The following is a 20,897-nucleotide window of genomic DNA, read 5'->3' on the forward strand; positions in this document are numbered from 1 at the left end:
CGGCAGTTCTCCTAGAGAACTGAATCTTGTTCAGGAGCCTGCCTTTAAAAGGCCATGTTTACGGGTAGAAGAAGCAGTAGCAGCTTCATTTGCTTGAGAATTCTAAATTCTGTTGCTCATTTTACTGAAAATTGAGAAAAGGCTTTGTAGGTTTCACACATAATGTGGGATTGAGGTGCCATAGCTTTCATTAGCTTAAAGTGGTTGGAAAAAAATGCATAGTAATAAGACAAGTTTTTAAAGGAGCATTTTGTGCTATCTTTTGTTTATCTTCTGAACTTGTTATTTAATAGAATGAGCTGTTTCCATTTTCTCTTGGGCTTTTATCATCATTATACATATCACAGTTTCAAACGCATTTTTGAGTGTTGAATAAGTATTAATGAATGACAAATCTGTACTTTTTCAGTTGGTATCAGTCAGTTCCCTGAAAATGAACATAGGATATTGGTTGTTTATTCCTTTTTACAACTTTAAATATCCAGACACCTCTTATAACTAGTTATTGCCTGGACTGAATGCTATTTTACATTGAATTTTTTGGGAAGAAGAGAGCCAAGAATCTAACTCTGGGGGTGGAATAATTGGAGGTGAAAAATTTAATTACCACTTTCTGTGGAATAATATTTTATTTAAGGCAGAGCTTTGATGTAATGAATAAGTCATTTCTATGCTGTGTTTTAGATTAATGTTCATTATTCTAATAAAAGCTTTTCTTTTATTACTTGAAGAAAAAGAAACAAAATCAACCCAAAGAAGTAGGATCAATAAGTGATTCCTAAGGGATCATCAGGTTGGCATTTAGCACTGAATGATTTTTCTTTCTTTTTCGTGTTAGAATTTCTCAGGCTATAATTAAGTCCTTCTTAATTTATTACATGAGGTTTCTTTCTTTTTGGTCATAGTCTGCTAAATCTTAGATGTAGATAATCGTGTTGGGGTTTTTTTCCCCATCTTAAAGGTACTGTACCTTTAAGAGTTTGTTTTTGATAGTTACTGGAATTTTTCAGCAATAGTGAAAAAAAGGATTACTTCAGTACATTTATTGCGTGTTGAAAGATGCATAAATCACAATTTATGCCATCAAGAAACTCACAGTATAGAGGAGATGACAGACATGTATAAATTACTGAAATAGTGTCTGTCAGGTGCCATCTTGGAAGGGTAGGTGGAATACTCTTGGACCACAGATGAGCAAGCATTGCTCTATTAATACCAGTAAGTGTCATTAATAATGAAAAGGCCTAAACAGGTCAGGGAAAGCCACATACAGCAGGCAGGGCTTGAAGGATAAGCAGGGCTTAACAGGTGACTGAGAAGGAGGTGGGAACCCACACAGTGGGAACAGCGTGTGCACAGATACAAAGACTTTAATGTGTGTGAAGCAGCATCACATAAGGCAAAGAGAGCGGGCTTTCAGGTCAGGAATGCCTGGTTTCAAATCAGGTTCTCTCTCTCTCTCTTTTATTTTTAAATTATCTCTTTAGTCTCCTTTATTGTCCCTTGGTTTTTGTTTGTTTGATCTTTCGTGACACTGACTTTTTTTTCTTTTTTCTTTTTTTTTAAATGGAGATACTGGGGATTGAACCTAGGACCTTGTGCATGCTAAGCATGTGCTCTACCACTGAGCTATACCCTCCTCCAGGTTCTGTCTCCTGCTCAGGGGCTGTGGGCAAGTTCCCTAGTGAACCTGGGTTCAGATTTTTCATCTGTGGACTAGAGACAATATTAATTAGGTTTGCCAGGTGGGTGGAATGAAAAAACAAAATGTTCTTTAGCTCTATGGAAGAAAAAATGGTAGGTATAGTCAGGTTAGGAGATGTGTAGGGAAGCATTTTCCTATCTCCAGTGGGCAAAACTCACCATCGGCTTTTATCCTTGTTGTAGGTTAAAGCAGCAACTGGAGAAGAGGTGTCAGCTGAGGATCTTGGAGGTGCTGATCTTCACTGCAGGTGAAAGAGAAGTGCTTGTTTCTTTCTAGGATTGATTGTCACTTGTTTGTTTAGAAGAAGTTTTAAATTATTTTTTTCCAAGTGTTAAAAGTTGCCAGATCAAACTAGTTTATTTGTTCCCAATCTGCTGTTTTAGGATTCAGTTATTTGGAGTTGCATTTCTAAGCAAGAACATCAGCTTTTTCACTATAGCCTGGGAAGTCTGGAGAGGTGAATTTCTTATTTATTTAACAAACACCCATTGAGCACCTGTTATGTGCCAGACACTGTTTAGGTGTTTGAGATAATAAGAAAGACATTGTTTTTGATCTCAAGAAGCTTATATTCTAATCAAGGAGGTAGGCAATAAATAATCACCAAGAAATTACATAAATATGTATATATGGTAGGGCTTACAGAAAAAGAAGTATAGAGAGAGCATACAGAAGGTGGAGCAAACCCAGTGGTGTCCAGGTGTTATGACTTTGTTTAATTAACACTTTTTAAGTGTTGGATCCCCCACAGGGATCTTATCTAAGTGAACAGGTGCTGGGAGGTGGGGGAGACGTGATCATAATGGCTGTTGGGGAAGTCGTATCAGGACTTACATTTGCTTGTGACTGAGCTGCTATCTAGGGCTAGCGTGAGGGGCTAGTGTCAATTTAAGGTCCCCACAGGCCATTTGGCCCAACAAAATGGATGCTGAGGCAGCAATGTCATGGAGTAGCTCAGCTAAACTCTCAATAGCAGGTAAATGCCTAACAGCTGGTTCTCTGGGGAGGAAAAAGCCCTGCTTGTGGCATTTGCTAATTTCTGTGATATGACCCATCCCACCATGGCTGATTTCAAGCTATGGACAAGACACCATGGAGCATGGAATCAGGAAGAGATGCACACAGTTAGCTCTTAGGCATGAGCCGGCTCCATCGCCTTGCTGGTCTAATCATTTCAGTTTAGAGGTCAGGGGTAAGAAGACCATCTACTTTCTAGAATTTTGTGAGGATTAAATGAAATGATACCACAAATTTCTTGGAACAATACCTGCTGTAAATAAATACTTATAAATGTTAACTGCCATTATTATTGTTTATCATCATAATCAGTTGTTAAATATTTTGGACTCTTCTTTTTTCATGAGCAATTAGGAAACCATTGAAGAGTTTTAAAGAGAGTTGTGCCATTATCAGATATTTCATTAAAAGAAAATCTTTCTGGCTGCTAAATGGAGAATGCTTAGAGTTGACAAAAGTTTATGTGAGGGACCGATTGGGTGGTTGTGTCAGTAGCATAGGTGAGAGATGTTGGTGGCTTAGGTGGTTATGGTGGCAGTGAAGGTGGAGGGTGACTAGATTTGAGCTTTGTTTTAGAGGTGGAATTGAGGGACTTGTTGATGAATTTCATATAAGGGGCACAGAAAAGTGAGGTGACAAAGTGGATGACATGAATAGGTTTCATTTCCTGAGACTGGGAAAATGGGAAGCAAGGCAGAGTTGGGGATGGGGCAGGGGGATCAAGTGTTCCTTTTGTACCCTGTCTTGGAGATGCTTCAGACATCCAAATAGAGATGCTGAGTAGGCAGTTAACTGTGAGTCTGGAACCCAGATCAGTGCTGGAGAGCCATCAGCATACTGATGCAGTTAAACCATGGGACTGATGAGCTCACCTCAAGGTGAGTATGGACAAGGAAGAGGGCCCAGGACTATCCCCTAAAGAACCCAGGCATAAACGGCAGGTCGAGCTAATCATTGAGCTCAGTGGCCTGGCCGGTGCAGTAATCCTTTCTTTGCTCTGCCAGACCGCAGACCCAGGGAGGCAGGTGGCTATGGGAACAGTCTAGCAGGTGGGAGAAGGAAAACAGGTACAACATTTCCACTCTCCTATCAAAGAACAGTGCCGTGCCTTTTGAAGAGTTGGTAGAAGGACCCACCCTTGCCTCAGTTTTTCATTCATTTCTTTGTCATTGAGCACTTATTTGTGGGTAGATTGATTGTGCTAAGTTTTGCGAGTAATATGGAAGAATTTCAGGCCTTGTCCCTGCCCTCTACGACTTATAATTTAATTATGCAGATAAGAGAAACAAATGAATGAACTGGAAAACAATTACAAAACAAATGATGCTAGCATGCTTCCAGTGTTAGAACTAGAAGCAAAAGGAAGAATAATTAAGGGAAGAGCTGGAGCAGAGTTGAGGTAGTCAGAGAAAAGCTTAGCTTGAGTTTCTGCCCGGGTTTGAGCTGAATACTTGTTTATTTAGGCGAACACCACAGTGTGAGCACAGATGCAGCATTCCTCTTATCTGGCCGTTTGCTGACTGGTACAGGGAGACAGTGGAGTAGATGTTTCAACCTGGAGAGAGAGAGAGGATGCAGGTAGAATAGAAACAGGACAAAGTGGGCTGCCACTTAATCAGGGGATGGAGATGAAGATAGTATTTGAGGAGCATTAATTTTAAAAAGATTTTTTTGACTGTTTAAAAAAGTCATCTGGTGCTCATAAAAGCTGTAGGCAGTATATTAAGTTAGAGGCATAGGTTCTAGAATTCATCTTCCGTTTGCCTCACTTATTACCCTTGTGAGTAGACAAACTACTTAACTTCCCTGAGCCTCACTTCCTCATGTGTAAAATGAAGATATAAATAGTTCCTGTCTCATAGCAGAGTGTTTGGTGCACACCGAGCCCTGTGACTGCTAGCTGTTATCGTTAATAATAACCTTCTTAGAATCATGGGACAGTGATTAGATGATGATGGCTTTTTTGGGAACAGTGTCATAAAATTTACCGGCACAGGTTGCTTTGGCTTCTCTCTGTCGTTATGAATACATCTTTATACCTCTCTGATTCGTCATCCTTAATAGTTTATTTGACACAAAGCTTTATGTAATACAGTGTCTCATCAGAAGTTTCCCTTTCCTGCTGTTTTTGTAAATACTAGGCAGTTTTTTTTAAAAAAAGCATTTTATTTTAAATATTTACTGATTTGCAAGCAGTTCCTTCACCTTCTCTTTGCTTACTGAATTACTGCAGTATAGCTGGAAGTCAGCAATTATAGCTGGTATTATGTGTGAAGCATTTGAAAGATATGGACAGTTGTAAAATGTCATGTTAAATTGAAGAAACTGAAGGGTCTACCATTTGCAAAGGTATTGGAGGACTATAAAGAGGAGTTACACATGCTCTCTGCTCTTACTGAGGAACACCCAACCCAGAGTTGGACAGTTACATGAAACCACTGTGAGAGCCCAATTCTAAGAAATGTCTCCCAAGGATTTGGTGTTTTCCCTAGACAAGATGTCAAAGTTTAGATTGTGGAAGCTTAGTCCTTGCTCATAAAATGAACTAAAATTCTATTTTTTTCAGGTATATATTTTTGCCTGACTTTATAATTTTTAAAAATACTTTATTAGAAAGTCATGTATACCTACGAGTGAAATAACAAGCCATCTAATTGGAATGGAGCTAATAACCAAAGCACACCTGTGCTTCATTCACATTGAACTTGAAATTGAGCAGGAACTTCCTTATCATAGTTCCATTTTATTAATACCCATTTTTGCCATTAATCTGAAGGACAATGCCTTCAAGCCTTTGTGTGTGCTACCTGTAACAGTATACTCTTGGGGTGTAATGTGGTAAGGGAGGCCTGAACAGTCTCTCAGAAATGAGAGACCACAGCTGGCATCTTCACTGGGGTCTTGGTTAGGTGCAAACTTTTTTTTTTTTTAAATTGAAGTATAGTTGATTTATAATGTTACATTAGTTTCTGGTGTGCAGCATAGTGATTTGTGATTCATATTCTTTTCCATTATAGGTTATTGCAATATATTGAATGTAGTTCCCTATGCTACACATTAGGACCTTGTTGTTTAAATGTTTTATTTATAGTAGTTTGTGTCTACTGATCTCTCCTACTCTTTCCCCTTTGGTAACCACAAGTTTGTTTTCTATGTCTGAGTCTTTTTCTGTTTTGTAAATAAGTTCATTTGCTGTTACTGACTACATCATGAAAGTGTGCCATCTGTGGTTGAACTTTATCATATTACAATTTCTTTTGCGGTGTATGGAATGAGCATTAAATAGAATTCTTCATCAGTAGGACCTTGTGGTCTAGTAGAAGAAGATCAAGATTGAGAAGTAGAAGATGTGGGTTCTTATGCAGCCACTGGTGGTCTTAGAGCAAGGTACTTAACTTATGTGTACCTCAGTTTTTCCTGTTTGTAAAACAAGGTTAGCACTGTTTTGTCAGGGACATTATGAAGATCAAATTAGATAGTATTTATTAAAGTGTTTTGGAAGTGAGGAGATGTCATCCTTAGATGAGAAGAGATCTTTGGGGTTTAAGATATTTAATTATTTTCCTTTTCCCTGTTCTGATTGTTTTAGTGTGCTTTACTCTGTAGAAAGTCTGGAGTAAGTGACTACTACGCTTTGGATGACAATCATGCCCTTCACTTAGCTAGGAAGATTGTGAGGAATCTAAATTATCAGAAGAAATTGGATGTAAGTTGAATGTTCTTTTATGTTTTATTTTCCTGAAAAGCATTTTGGCTTATGTCACCTTGAAATGATGTCTTTAAACAGGCTAATGTGATTGTTCTATATTTCTGCAGGTTACTGTTGAACCTTCTGAAGACCCTTTATTTCCTGCTGATGAATTGTATGGAATAGTTGGTACTAATCTTAAGAAGAGCTTTGATGTCCGAGAGGTGTGTAAACTGGAACTGTGAGCTGTAAGCTGTGCTGTCAGTTTGTGACGTGTGTTTAAATTTCATGTAAACTATAAGCTAAGTGTATCCATTTTCATAGCTGAAGGGTGTTTCAGTTATGTTCATCCCTAAACTAAGGGACTTTTGTGGATCTCAGTAAGAAGTGACATATGAGACAAAGATATCTTGCTAAAAGACAGAGAGGGGAATAAAATCCCTCTTAATTATTGGGAAGTTTTCACTGGATGATGACAAAGCTTGCTTCGTTCATAATTAGGATACTGTATTCCTGTGGACATTAGGAATGATGTAGGACAGTTTCACAATTTCCAGCTGTTTTTTAGTGTTCTTATTTTGGGAAATGGATAAAATGTCAGTAAGTTGTTGACAGAAAAAGTGCACCCTTTTAGATCAATATGATATGAGCGAAGATAGAATTTTGATTAAAGTTGAAGATGTGTTGCTATGGTTACAGATTGTCGACATAGTCTCCTGTAGTCTAGGTTGACAGTTTTTAGTGCTTGCACGTAGCATGTAGTCTTTTATTTTATGCAGTATCCATATCTGGCAGAATACTTTTTAAATTAGGAAGTTGTCTTAATACCAGATTCTGTGCCTTAATATTTTGTTACGTTTCCCCTTGACTATACAACTATTATGTACTAATTGTGAAAAATGTAAAAAATACAGGAAAACATAAAATTACTTGTACTTCCACTATCCAGAGAATATTTTGGTGTTTTGGCTTAACGTGTCTGTACACATTTTTATGTAGTGGAGATTGTGTGTGTGTGTGTGTGTGTGTGTGTGTGTGTATTTGTTTAAATTCTACTTTTTCCAGTTTAAATTATAAACATTTTCCCATTATTTAAAAGTTCTTTATGAAACATTTTCCATGGCTAGGTCCTAATTCTTATAATAGTACCTGGCAGCATAGTAGGCACTCAGTAAATATTTTTTTGAATGAACTGATGAATGTGATATCCCACTTATGGATGTGTACAATTATTTATTTAGGCAATACTCTTAGTATTTTTAGAGAGTCTTAAGTCCTGGATTTTAATGGGGCTTCAATGGGTACTTCACTTTAGCATGGTAACTTAGTTAACTGTGAGCTTTAGAATTAGGTTTTTAGTTTGACTTTTCAATTAATTATAGGCATAGAAAATTCAAGTATTTACAGTCTGATGTACCTGAAAAATGAGTTGATCTGGATAGTCAGGTTTTCTGGATGGCTAAGAATTCATTCTTTTAAGCATATTCACTTTTTCATTTATTGAGTACTTGTTCCATGAAGGTATTGTTTCAGGCACCAGGGGCAGAGAAATGAGCAAAACAGATGCAAATCCTTGCCTTCACAGCAGTTCAATTTCATTTTAATGGAGATCTATTTATAAAGGTAGACTTCTGCCTTATTAAACTATATCCTGGACTTCTACATTTTGCTGATTCATGTTCATCATTATGATGATAATTTACTACATTTTTCCGTAATAGCAAATAATTCTTGTTTGGGGGTCTTACTAGTATATGGAGCTATGGGACAGCATTGGGATATTAATTGGAAAATCCAGGTTCTAGTCCTTGTTTCCCTAGTCAGTGTTACTGGGATTGAACCTCTCTGAGCATTGATTTCTGCTCCTAGGAAATACCATATGATATGTCTGCTTCCTGAAGTTTGAGTCTTTGTGAAGATCAGTTAGTATATTTTATGTGGCTGAGTGGGCTTCATCATAAAGCAAATAGAAAGGGGTTTCACATTAAATGGCCCAAGATTGCTCTGCCCTTTTGAATGGTTTTCTCTTCATGTGGGAGAACGGTCATGTGTTTTTTGGTTTTCAAAAGGTACAATTTTGGAGGTACATAGCACTTAGATAACTGTTATACCCCCACTTTTAGACCTTTTAGGAAAAATACGAAAACATTTCCAAGTAAGCTTTTACTTTTTGGAAAGAGAGATATTAGGAAGCGTTCACTTATTTTTTTCAGCCTTTGCATCTTACAAAAGAAGCCTTTGATATGGTAAAGAGGAAAAGGAAGTTTGAACTAGGTAGAAAAAGTGATACATGTTATTTGAAATAGTTTCTGAAAAAATTTGGATTATGCTTCATGTTTTGAACGCTTTGAAATAGTCCTGATGTAGAATGATGAGCCCTGACGATAAACCCTTGTCAGTCGCCTCGTTTGCAGTTATTTTTTCCCATTCTGTAGGTTGTCTTTTCGTTTTGTTTACAGTTTCCTTTGCTTTGCAAAGGAAATTAGGTCCCATTAGGTCCCATTTATTGATTTTTGCTTTTATTTCTCTTGCCTTGGTAGACTGCCCTAGGAGAACATTGCTAATTAAGATTTATGTTAGAGAATGTTTTGCCTGAGTTTTCTTCTAGGAGGTTATAATGTCTTGTCTTATGATTAAGTCTTTAAGCCATTTTGAGTTTGTATTTGTGTATGGTGTGAGGGAGTGTTTTAATTTCATTGATTAACATGCAGCTGTCCAGCCTGAGGATAAACTATTTAGTAATCTCTACTCAGTTAAGATTAATTATATATATATATATATATTAATATATATTAAGATTAATTATATATATATATAAAAATTCAGAATCAGTGGGCCTTTATGGAAGTCTTAATAATAATAGCTATCTTTTGATGAGAGCCAGGCTTTGTTATTAGCACTTATGTATTATCTTTTTTTTTTTTTTTATAGCAGATGAAGAAACTGAGGCTTTGATGATTTTAGGTAACCAGCCTGTGACTCTAGTTTCTTAGTGGTAGAGCTGAGAGAAGCTTGGAGTCAGAACTGATCCTTCATCTCAGCATTATTTTCTTAGGTTCCTTTACTACTAGTTCATCACATCTTTACAACTTTGTCCCATCTTTGTAGAAGAGACAACCAGACTCAGAGGAGTTAAATAGATGCCTTACTCCAGGACACATATATCTGTGTGATAGATGTATAGCTTAGGTTGGAGTCTAAGTTTTCTGTCTCTAAGCCTGGACCTTGCTTTCTGATTGAATCCCTGACCCTCGGCCAGTACATGTGAACAGCCCCCGAAGCTCTGAGTCTCACGGCCAGCCCACGTATTCTCTGTGCCTCTCTGGTTTGCAACATGGTGCTGTTGCTTTTATAGTGAAGTGTAAAATCAGGGGCCAGAATGACTTTCAGGGCATTAACCGTGCATGTCAAGTGAAATTCTAATGAGATTTTCTGAGTAGGGTGGAATTTTGTGAAAGTGACAACTTCACTACAAATTTGTTTCCCTTATACATAATTTTAATACAGAAATTCTTCTGTAATATAATTGTTAAGGGACGTTGTTATTTTTCCTCTTAGGTCATTGCTAGAATCGTGGATGGAAGCAGATTTGATGAATTCAAAGCCTTATATGGAGACACATTAGTCACAGGTATGAAGATGAAGAATTGAAAATGTGAATAATTTCTGATGCTTTGAAAATAAGTGATCTCTTGTCTCAAATCTCTGATGCACTTGGCAAGAGCTTTGTTATTTAGAGCAGTACAAATGTGTGAATCAATATTTAGAAGGAGCTGTTTTATAAATTTTATGTGTAGCTGAACGGCTTCATGGATCCAGAGTTTAAAATGACGATGGCCTGATTCTGTGGTGTAGGCCTTTATGCTGTGACTTTGTGACATTAGCTATATGAAAAGTTTCTTAAGTAAAATTAACAGAAATACTTGTAGTTCTGTATTTTTCTGGATAACTATAATTATTTAAAAAATTTCAACACTGTCTCCTTCATTCTTTAGTCTCCAGTTCAACTAGAAAGTTTTCTATGATATTTAAGTTTCCCAGAAGGCTGCAGACTGAGTCAAACCTCACAGCCTCTGTATAGGTCTAATGTTGACTCACACAAATACTAGATAGAGAATACAAGAATACTACCAAGTCTGCAAGAAAAAAAAAAAAAAAGTTTATACAGTGAATTCATTTACCTAAAGTGTTAAGTTTGTAGGACTTTGAAGAAAAATACTTGAAATATAGATACTGGATCTATAATGATTATCTTGGACAAATGGCAAAACAATTTGGGGCATTTTATTTGGTCTTACAACCAAAGACAACATACCAGAGTAGAAAAAAAACAAGTAGCTGCAGAAATCCAAATTGCAAATATACATTGAGGCTTAAGGATAAGTCACAACACTTTCTCCCGGTCTGATTTATGAACAAGAGAAGAGTTCACACTGGGAGTGGAATTTATGTGTTTGTATTTAGGTGTTTAAGTGATTAAGAGCTTTTTGTCTGATATATAGACAGGATTTATCACCAAATAGTTCAGGATGTAACCCTCATTGTACAGCGATTTAAAACAAGTTGAAGCTGTTTCTGCTGCTTTCTTGAAGATGGATGGGCTGCCTTTGTCATCTCTTTTATGTATTGGCCCTGGACTTGCTCAAAGACTTGTGTTACCTTTGCCCCCAAAATACTAGGGAGAGATCCACTTCCTTCCATCTCCTCTTGTCTGTACTGGAATTCAAATAAGACTGAGGAGAGGGGAAGGGATGAGAAGGAGAAGAGAAGGAGAGGGTGATGGGGGGATGAGGGTGAAAGGAGGGTATGAGGTGGGGAGGAGGGAGAATGATGGGGAACAGGCCATGAGAGATGGGGCCATAAGAGGGAGTGAGGAGGGAGAAGGACAAGTTTTTCTAAGGCTCAGGTATCTCTGGCAGTTCTTACAGCTTTCCTCCTGCCCCTGCACTTGTCATATGTAGGCCCTAGTAGTTTCTTGGACATTTTACTTTCTTGTTTGGCCCCTAGGAAGTTGGAGAAGGCGTTCCTTCCAAGCACGACCCAATGTAGTGCGACATATGCCCCACTCAGTAGGTTCTGTGCCTGGAAATCCCAGGCAGGACTAAAGATGGATGGAAAGTCCAAGTAGCTAACAGAGCAGTATACCGTCAGGGGGAGCACCTTTACTGCTGAGACATATGCCAGATTCCCTGCTCTTTTCGTGGGGCGGGGGGTACTTAGAGTGGATTGCTAGACCTTTGGGAAGTTGGCCCCTCTGAATTGCCTTTGTAAGTGGCAGTGGCCTTTAGGGTGTGCAGCATAGGCTTTTGGCTGGGATTTGAGGTCTGAAAGACTAAGAGAAATCTAGGTGATCATCAAATCTGAATGTTTCATTACGTGAAATAAACATAAGGATTAAAAAACATAAATGAAGACAAAACCAGAGTAAAGAACAAAAGCAAGTCTTTAAAAAATTCAGTGTTCTGAAATTTATACTATATAGCACAGGGAAATATATTCAATATCTTATAGTAGCTTATGGTGAAAAATAAAAGAAAAAAAGAATATGAAAATGAATATATGTATATTCATGTGTGATTGAAGAATTGTTCTGTACATCAGAAATTGACACAACGTTGTAAACCGACTATACCTCAATAAAAAAAAATTCAGTGTTCTAGCTTATCAGTAGGTTAACATTCTCATCCATTTATTTATTGAGCACCTGTTTTGTGTCAAGTGCCACATGCTGGGTGTCTTAGGGGCAGTCTGTCCAGCTTGATCTTGAAGACAAATCCTGGTCCAGGAACTTTGGTAGGATGTTTCCTTTAACCCACTCTCACAAGCACAGTTTGTTGACCCTTGCTTCCAAGTATTTGACACCTACTTACAGTGAAGTAGGTTTGTTGAAAATCACCCTTGAGAAGGTCTCACATTTTTTAATGTTTACAAAATAATTAGCCTCCTGAAATCACCTAAAGTGTTTACTCCACGAAATAACAGGGTTTTCTTCCCTCCTTTTCTTCTCCCTTATTTCTCCTGTATTGTGTGTGTGTGTGTGTGTGTGTGTGTGTGTGTGTACAGAGAGTGGGTATTTAGAATGGTAGTGGAAGTGATGGTGAGACAGAAACGAAAACTTGTAGAAAGAAGAAAGAAAAAGATGCCAACACAGAAAGTGAAAGGGGCATGATTCATTCTTCTTCTAAGCTTAATTGGATTTCTTACCTTAAACTCAGTTACCATCAGGCTTGACTGGGTGCCTGCTTTTTAAAACTTTTTAAAAAAAAGTTTGCCTTTGTTTATCCCCTTTATGTCAAGGGCCTGTTATTACCACAGGTTTTTTAAGGCAAGCTGGTCACCTGAAACTGGCCAATGGCTCTGAGTGTTGACCTTTATTTATCATTGGACCATTTTATTTATTTATTTATTTTATTAAAGTATTTACAATGTTGTGTTAGTTTCTGGTGTACAGCATATTTTTTCATTATAGTTCATTACAAGATACTGAATATAGTTCCCTGTGCTATACAGTATGAACTTGTTTATCTATTTTATATATATTAGTTAGTATCTGCAAATCTTGAAGTCCCAATTTATCCTCCCCTCCATCCCTCCTTGAACATTGACCTTTAAATTTATGTCTCTGATTGTTCTATTTCAGAATACCCTCCATATCTGGTACATAATAGGCATTCACATATATATTACATGAATTAATGGATGGCACACTCACCCAATCGTCTAACCAAACAATTGGTCAGACAAGTGGATAACTTTACACATAACCCACCCCTTTCTAGAAGGCAAAGAACCCAAACTCCAGTATCTTAGAAATAAATTGTACCATGAGCTGTTTTGTACCATAGACAAAATGTCTACATTTTAAGCATTGATTTGATATTAAAGAATGTATAAATATGTCTGTTTGTTGTAAATTAAAAGCCCTCTGAAACATAAACATCTTTTTTCAATTTTCTTCTGAGGATTTGCTAGAATATTTGGATACCCAGTTGGTATTATTGGAAACAATGGAGTTCTCTTTTCTGAATCTGCAAAAAAGGCAAGTACTGATAAACATATTTCAGGATTTTTCTGTTTTAACCAAAACATTATAAAATAATGAATGAAAATCTATTGCATAAAAGCTTTAAAATATTTAACTAGATGTCTTAGCAAGCAGAACACTGTGTGTTAATGTTTGAAACAGCTTTGGGGAGGATTACATGAACATGATGAACTGTCTTGAGCACTATTAAAAATACAGATGTTTTAGGAAAGTTCTTAATACTTGAACTATAATTGATGGATGATATGTACATATTCTAAGGATATAGGAATATTTGTCTTTAAAGTGTTTCATGCACTCGAGGGATTTAAAGATACTGTTCACATGGTTCTGAGACATGATATACTCTATTCTGTCCTATCATCTGTTTTCACTTTTCGGAAATGGAAAGAGAGTATGTCTTGTTACAGAAGCTCTGGTTTTAAAAGAGGGCGTTAATGAATATCTTTTGGCTTAATATTCAGTTTCATACGACATTGTCTCAGGTTTACCTAAACTTTGATAAATGTAATTCATGTACTTATTTGATAAAATATTTTCTTAAGAAAATAAAAAATGTTTAGCCTTGTTTTTCTTCTTCCAATGATAGAGTACGTAACAAGGTAAAGGGCTTCTTACTGATACAGGTATCAGGAAGTTAAGCACTTTCCTACTCTAAGTGAGGAAGAATTTGTCTTTGGTGGAATGTTTTACCAGTAAAGTTAGTTTCTGTATTTTGTTACTCGTTGTTGTTCCCCTATTGCAATTATAAGATGAAAATAAGAAAGAAAAAATAAGTCATCTACACTCATACAAGAAATAACCTTGAGTAAGATGTTATTATGGTTCTTTAGTTTTTGCTACCCACCCTTTTATAAACAAAATTGATGTTATTATACAGAGAGAGGTTTTGCTTGTTTTCATTTAATAACATATTGTGAGTGTTCTTTAAAATATTAAACATTCCTAATACAATGACTTTCAATGACTATAATACACTTATTTCAATAGAGGATATATCACATGGAGGCCAAAAAACTCGGCCTAGTTTTATTTGTTGGCTTGGCATGAATAAACCTGGGAGGAGAGTTATGTTTGGCCTGTCTGACATTTCATTTGTTGAAGTAAGCCCTCAAAGTCTATGTGATTTCCTCATTCTCGTATTCAAGGTTGAGCAATTGCTTGACAATCTTGTACTTTCCAAGGCATTTCAAGGTAAGTTAAAGGGATCTGCAAATAGAGTGTAAAATATAAAGGAAATGGTTTGAAATGTTTTCTTACTCGCATAATGTTTAGAATATAGGGAAAGGAGTAGTCATATTTTTGTGTCATTAAAGACCTAATTTCCCAATTCAAGGCTAAAAGGTGTCTAGCAGTCATCTAAAATCCCATTTATTTGGAGTATGTTGATAAGAAAGACATATTTTATCATAATCTTGCTACATGAAAGAATTCTAGATGATCATCAAAATGTAGATATCCCAGAAGAGTTTATATTGTCTCTTTTTAAGTTGAAAGCTAGAGAATTATCTTACAGTGAGGCTCAGAAATTCTCATTGACAAGCAATTCTGTCTTCTCTGTTACTAAAGTTTCACTTGCTGTTTGGAATGTTAGTGATTGACTTCATCCTGAACACAGGAGCTTTCCTACAGCCATGTGCCAGTGATCACACAGATGACTGTGCAAAACAAGTACGGTGCAAGCCACAGTCACATGTTCCATTATTGATGGGTCCTTAGTGTCATATCAGTACTGTTACTATCAGGTCAGACTAGCCAAGCAAAGGGTACTCTTTCTTGTCTTTGACCCAAGTGTGGTGTTTGCAGGATGCATGGTGATTACAAATTTGTTAACCTCCCTCTAAAAAGATTTTTATCTCATTTGCTTATAGGGGGCTCATTTTATCCAGTTATGCTGCCAAAGGAATATCCCTCTGCTGTTCCTTCAAAACATTACAGGTAAGAAAATAGCTTAACCAGTTGGTTGCATTTATTCTAAAGTTGCATTGTCCAGTATAGCTCATGTAGTGGACAGTGCAGTTATAGAACACTTTCATTATAGCAGAATGTTTTATTGGACATGCTTTTTTTAGATTACCTTTAAGGGTTAATGCTTCATGAATTTTAAATATTTGGGGGAATTTATCCATATTTTTAAGTGAAGCAGTTTGTGAGTTTTGTGCATCACATTTAAGTCACCTCTCTTTCTTCCTACACACCCAGAAAGCAACAGAGCTGTTCTCTGCCAGTAACACTCTCTGATTGCTGCAGAAAGGTGTTGTCTGACCTATTGTCTCTTTCCTAGTCCTTTGTTTCCCTTGAAGGATTTCAGGCACATGCTATGGTCTTCCATTTTCTTCCTTTTTTTTTTAATGAAGCTACTGGGGATTGAACCGAGGACCTCGTGAATGCTAAGCCTGCAGTCTACCATTAAGCTATACCCACCCCCTCCTCCCTTTTCCTCATCTTTTTTTGTACAGTTAATTCTACCTGAAGCAACATCTTTTTAAAATGGACATGCACATCCTGAACCAAAGTTTGGGATTTGAGCTTTGACTCCAGAGAGTGGTATGACCAATGTCAACTCTCTGAGTTTATGTTCCACAGATGATCTTAACATGGTGTTTGAAATGATTTTTAAGATATTTTATGGTTGTACAGCTCTTTTTCCTAGAATTGTATGATTCTCATATTATACTTTTTTGTATGTTGCATGGTACCTGACATATATGAGGCCCTCATATATGTTGGTTAGCTGAAAACTTTTCTTCCCCCAGTCTTCTAAGTCAAGCATGGTTATCTCAGGTTCAGAGGAAGGAGAGATGCTTAATTTGTAGTTGGGATCAGGCATGCCTTTATGAGAAGCAGTTTGGCTCTTGATAATCATCATGGCTTTAAATAATACTGGTGCTAAAACATCTTCATCTGGTGCTGTTCGTAAGTTTAAGATATTTGGTCAGATGACTTTTGAGAGGAATTATATCAAGGATGGCACCCAGAGAGGGCTCTATGTAACAAAGACCTTGTAAGAGGACAGGTAAAACTTCACTAGTCCAGAGACCTGGTTTCTAATAATGATTCATGATTTATTAACCAGTATTAAGTCAAACTGTGTGCTTGGAAGATTCCTACATATTTGTTTTTTTTTTTTTTTTTTTTAATTTTTGCTTGGGTTGGAGACAGAGAGCAGGGTTTGAATTTTGTTTTGTAACATTGCATTTGAGGGAACTGTGTGACATCCATGTGGAGATAAATGGTAGGCAGCTGGAAAGTCTTGAGCACAGAAGAGGTATGTTAGCTGGAAGTGAAAATGTAGGCATCATCAGGATATGGAGGTGCTATTTAAAGCTGCGGAAATAGGCAACACCCAGATAGAAGAGAAAGGACTCAGGGACAATCTTTGAGTAACTGTAATTTCTTCCACAGAGATGAGAGTAAAGGGAGAAAGGCAGCATGATATGTTGCTGTTTACAGTAGGAAAAAGAAGGGTTGGAGAAAGCAAAGTGAGATAGCTTCAGACTTCTTTTTGAAGGTAAAATCATTCACATGGTCTAGTGGGGCAGTGAGGTTGTGGGTTGGTGGGATGGTGGGTAGGGAGTGAGAGCTTAAAGAGAGTAGATATTTGAGATAGCTGTTGTGGAAATGTTACAGGAATCAAGATAAAATAGATAAAGGGGTTTTTGAGCTATTCTGAGGGCCCAGCTCAGAGGGCTTGGGTGAGGGGAGGTGCGGGTAAACAGAGGAAGCAGATGGTGTCTAGTGAGGGCAAGGCTCTTATGTCAGTACTATCGCATCCTTAGCAAGTACAGGTGATTCATAAGAAATGGCTGAGTTGAGTTGGATGACCTGATGGTAGGGATTGCAAAGCAAAAACAACAATAATCAAGTGGGCATAAGTCTGCAGGTGGGGAGGGGGACAGATGAAGCCTGACTTAGCTTAGAAGGTGAAGAGGAGGGACTCCAAGGCCTGGAAGGTCCAGTGAAGCTGCAGACCAGTTTCAACAGAGCCTGGAGCTTGAAGAAGTAGAAAGATCCCTTAATTATAAGAAGAATTCTTTTACCTTACTATCAAGTCACCAACAGGGACTCTGAGCGTCTTTATGAAACATTAATTTTATTTCATCAAAGTTATAAAGCAGCACTTCAGAAGGAACAGTCCGTATTTTAAACCAGGTCAGTGAATCCCGAAGCCCTCATAGCTGGGCTTGTACAGAACTTTTTCTTAGCTTACAGTGTCATGTTCTTTCATCACCAAGCTGCTGTTTTAAGATAATTTCTTAAAGATAAGCTGCATTCTTAGCTTGTTTGAGGATTTCTGTGTGTGTCCAGATGAATCATTTAAAACATTTTAAAAATGATTAGGGAAAATTTTATTTTACCTTGAAGGTAAACTTTCTTGGGGGTATACTTCACATATAAATACTTTTTTAGGGTGAGAGGTCTGTAGTAAAATGTAGTTTGACAAGATGTCCTTCTCATACCTTGGTGAAGATGACTTCTGCACATTAATCCCATCATCCAGAGGCTCTCTTTCTGTTCTTTCTCATAGGATTTATGATTGGTAGAGACTATGAAGCTGAAGGAATTGCCAAGGATGGCGCCAAGTTGGTGACTGCCGTGGCCTGTGCCAATGTGCCTAAGATAACCGTCATCATTGGGGGATCATATGGGGCTGGAAACTATGGGATGTGTGGCAGAGCATATAGGTAGGTGGTTGTCATGGTTGTCTCTGAAAGAATGAATCATACTTCAAATATAATTATGAATGCTCAGTTTATTTCAAGTTTATCTGAAATACAGAGTGACATTCACAAATCTTGACTAATTATATCATAATTTGTATCATTTGGAGGGGTGAAATGAAATCTAATGCTAAATTCTAATGCTAAAGGTACCACTTGGAAGAAATCCACAGTGGGAATCAGAAAATATTTTGGAATAGCCAATAATGAAAATACTACATATCATGACTTGTGTGATGCAGCTGAAGTCTTGCTTTGAGAAAGGTGTGTGGACTTAACTAAATATCCTGGAAAAGAAGTAAGGCTGAAAATCAATAAGCCAAGTAGCCACCTCAAGAAGTTCAAAGAAGACTGGCATATTAAACACAAGAAAAATAGAAACAGAACATAATAAAGAGCAAACACTATAAAGACAGAAGAATCAGAAAAGTCCAAAGTTGCTTTGTTTAAAAATGTTAACAAACTTGATAATCCCCCGGTAAAATGAAAAATATAAAAGGAGAAGGTGCGTGTAACTAATATTAAGAATGAAATACAAGGCTTGACTGCAGATAATAAGAGGTATTTTGAATACTTTTTTGCCCAGTAAATTTAGGTGAAATGGAAAAATACAGTCCATCAAAATAAATAGCAGAATCACCTGGAGAACTTAAAAATCCTATCATGCTCAGGCCCCACTGCTGGAGATTAGTCTAGGTTGCGTTCTAGGCATTGTTGTTGTTTTTTAACCTTCAGATAATTGTAATGTGCAGCTAGAATGAAGAACCACTAATTTAAAAGGTAAATATGGGCCTCTGAATATTTCTGTGTTATACAGTGAATTCATTTGGTCATTCTTTTTCTTCCCCCCTATAGCCCAAGATTTCTCTACCTGTGGCCAAATGCTCGTGTCTCAGTGATGGGAGGAGAGCAGGCAGCTAACGTGCTGGTGACAGTAGCAAAGGACCAAAGAGCACGGGAAGGGAAACAGGTAAATGCCATTTCTCCTCTGTCTCTGGGTTTGGCTTTCACCAGAATACCGTGGAGCCAGGGAGCAGCACAGTCAAGACCCCTCCAAGTTTGTGGGTAGAGTTCCAACAGGCAGAGCTTGGCTTTACCTAGAAGATGGTGACCTGGAAGTTGTTTAGCAACCTAGACTTAGACATTCTCCCTCTCTCTTTTTAGAGTCATTTCATTTGAAGTACCTTCTCATGGTAATTTACAAATTTTTCAGATTCTCCAAGAAAACACTTCCAAAACACTGTCTGTGGGTGCCTGAGGCATAAAGATATTTGATTCTTAGTCATTTGCATTTAGTGAGATTTAAATAAATCTGACTTACATCTTTGATTTTATGCCCTAAAGTGGCAGAATTCTGTTTTCTATTTTACTTTTAGATTGTTGTTAAGGATACCTTGAGTGGGAGGGCCCAGACATCTAATGAGCATAGAGTACCATTATTATATTACACTGTGTGAAAATAAAGTGAAGAAGGGTGGACAGGGTACTGGAAGCTTAGTGAAAAGCAAATCTGCAAGTGGCTGCTTTTAAAATGAATTCTTTTGTTTGTGTTTCTGTTAGATATTTGTCTGGAATTTTGCATTAAATTTTATTATAACTTGTAACTATTTTGTAAGCACCAAGCCTTAAAATGATCAGTGTATGTCCCTGAAGTTGCTTAGGTGCACTGTCTCATCATAACAAGGCATAACACAGAGGAGGCCCTACCTTTGCAAGCTCTCAGTCCTGTCATTTAGTGATTGATCATCTGGTGGAGTCGGGCTAATGTAAAGCCAGAGCATGGTTCCTGCCTCCTTGAATGTTGAATGCATCCCACCCATGCCTCACATCCCAGCTATCTTCTCCAAGCAGTTGTAACTCTGTAGACTTTAATCGAGGTTTCAGATTCACTTTAGTACTGACTAGTATCCAAGCAAAAGGAGAGCTTTACTTTTATAGTGTATATAGGGAGGAGTGAGGGAGTAGGAGATACGAAATTCTACCTGGTATTTTGAAGATACGTCTTGAACTCTAGCCCAGCATGGTGATCTCTTATTGATTAATTTGTTATACAGATACATGAATTCATGTATTTTTATATATGGAAGTACAAGATTTTAATGGTTCTCCTTCCAAATTCTTGACCTATAAATGATGTTAAACCTTGGAAGTACATTAAAAAAGGTTGGGTTTATTTGAAATAAATCATTTATTTTTGGTGTGGAATATTTTTTAAGTTGAAAATACTTTTCAGGGTTTCAAAATTAGTTTGCATAAAGATTTTTATGTCTGAATTAATTATCGCTTGTTTCTGGCAATACTGATGGGCAAGCCATTTAATTTTTAATTAGGGAAAAATATCTCTCAACTATCTGGGAAATTGAAGAGGTTATTTAAGATGTGGTTGATGTGTTTTATGCTTATTGCTTTAAGCTTGAAATGTTTAAAATTTTGGCTATTTGGAATGAAAATCCTCTACTTTTTCACCTTCTTAGACAGAAGCTGCTAAATGTATTAATGCTCTTTTGTTATATCATATAATTCATATCCATTGCCGTACCCTGCTGGGATATGTGATAACCTTGGTTTTGACCTTACATTAAACAGACAGGATGTTGATTCTGATAAGGGAGATATAACGGTGCACTAATTTGAAACTTGTGTCTCAGGGGAGATGATGTTTGTTAAAGTATCACTTGTAATCTATACATCACTGTGCAGATGTTGGTTGTAATATTATCA

General features: G+C 37.1%; 1 protein-coding gene across 1 annotated transcript in view; it reads left to right on the plus strand.

Moving 5' to 3' along the window:
- The window catches only part of MCCC2 (methylcrotonoyl-CoA carboxylase 2), a 56,591-nt gene that overhangs the window by 32,151 nt on the left and 3,543 nt on the right, over positions 1-20,897 (plus strand). The window contains exons 8-15 of the mRNA XM_006185201.3: positions 1,888-1,952; positions 6,329-6,428; positions 6,539-6,634; positions 9,969-10,041; positions 13,373-13,449; positions 15,327-15,393; positions 17,984-18,140; positions 19,032-19,146. Of these exons, the coding sequence (XP_006185263.2) occupies positions 1,888-1,952; positions 6,329-6,428; positions 6,539-6,634; positions 9,969-10,041; positions 13,373-13,449; positions 15,327-15,393; positions 17,984-18,140; positions 19,032-19,146 (750 nt within the window). The remainder of the gene's footprint in view (positions 1-1,887; positions 1,953-6,328; positions 6,429-6,538; positions 6,635-9,968; positions 10,042-13,372; positions 13,450-15,326; positions 15,394-17,983; positions 18,141-19,031; positions 19,147-20,897) is intronic.

The sequence above is a fragment of the Camelus ferus genome, chromosome 3, assembly GCF_009834535.1.
Source record: "Camelus ferus isolate YT-003-E chromosome 3, BCGSAC_Cfer_1.0, whole genome shotgun sequence".
NCBI lineage: Eukaryota > Metazoa > Chordata > Mammalia > Artiodactyla > Camelidae > Camelus > Camelus ferus.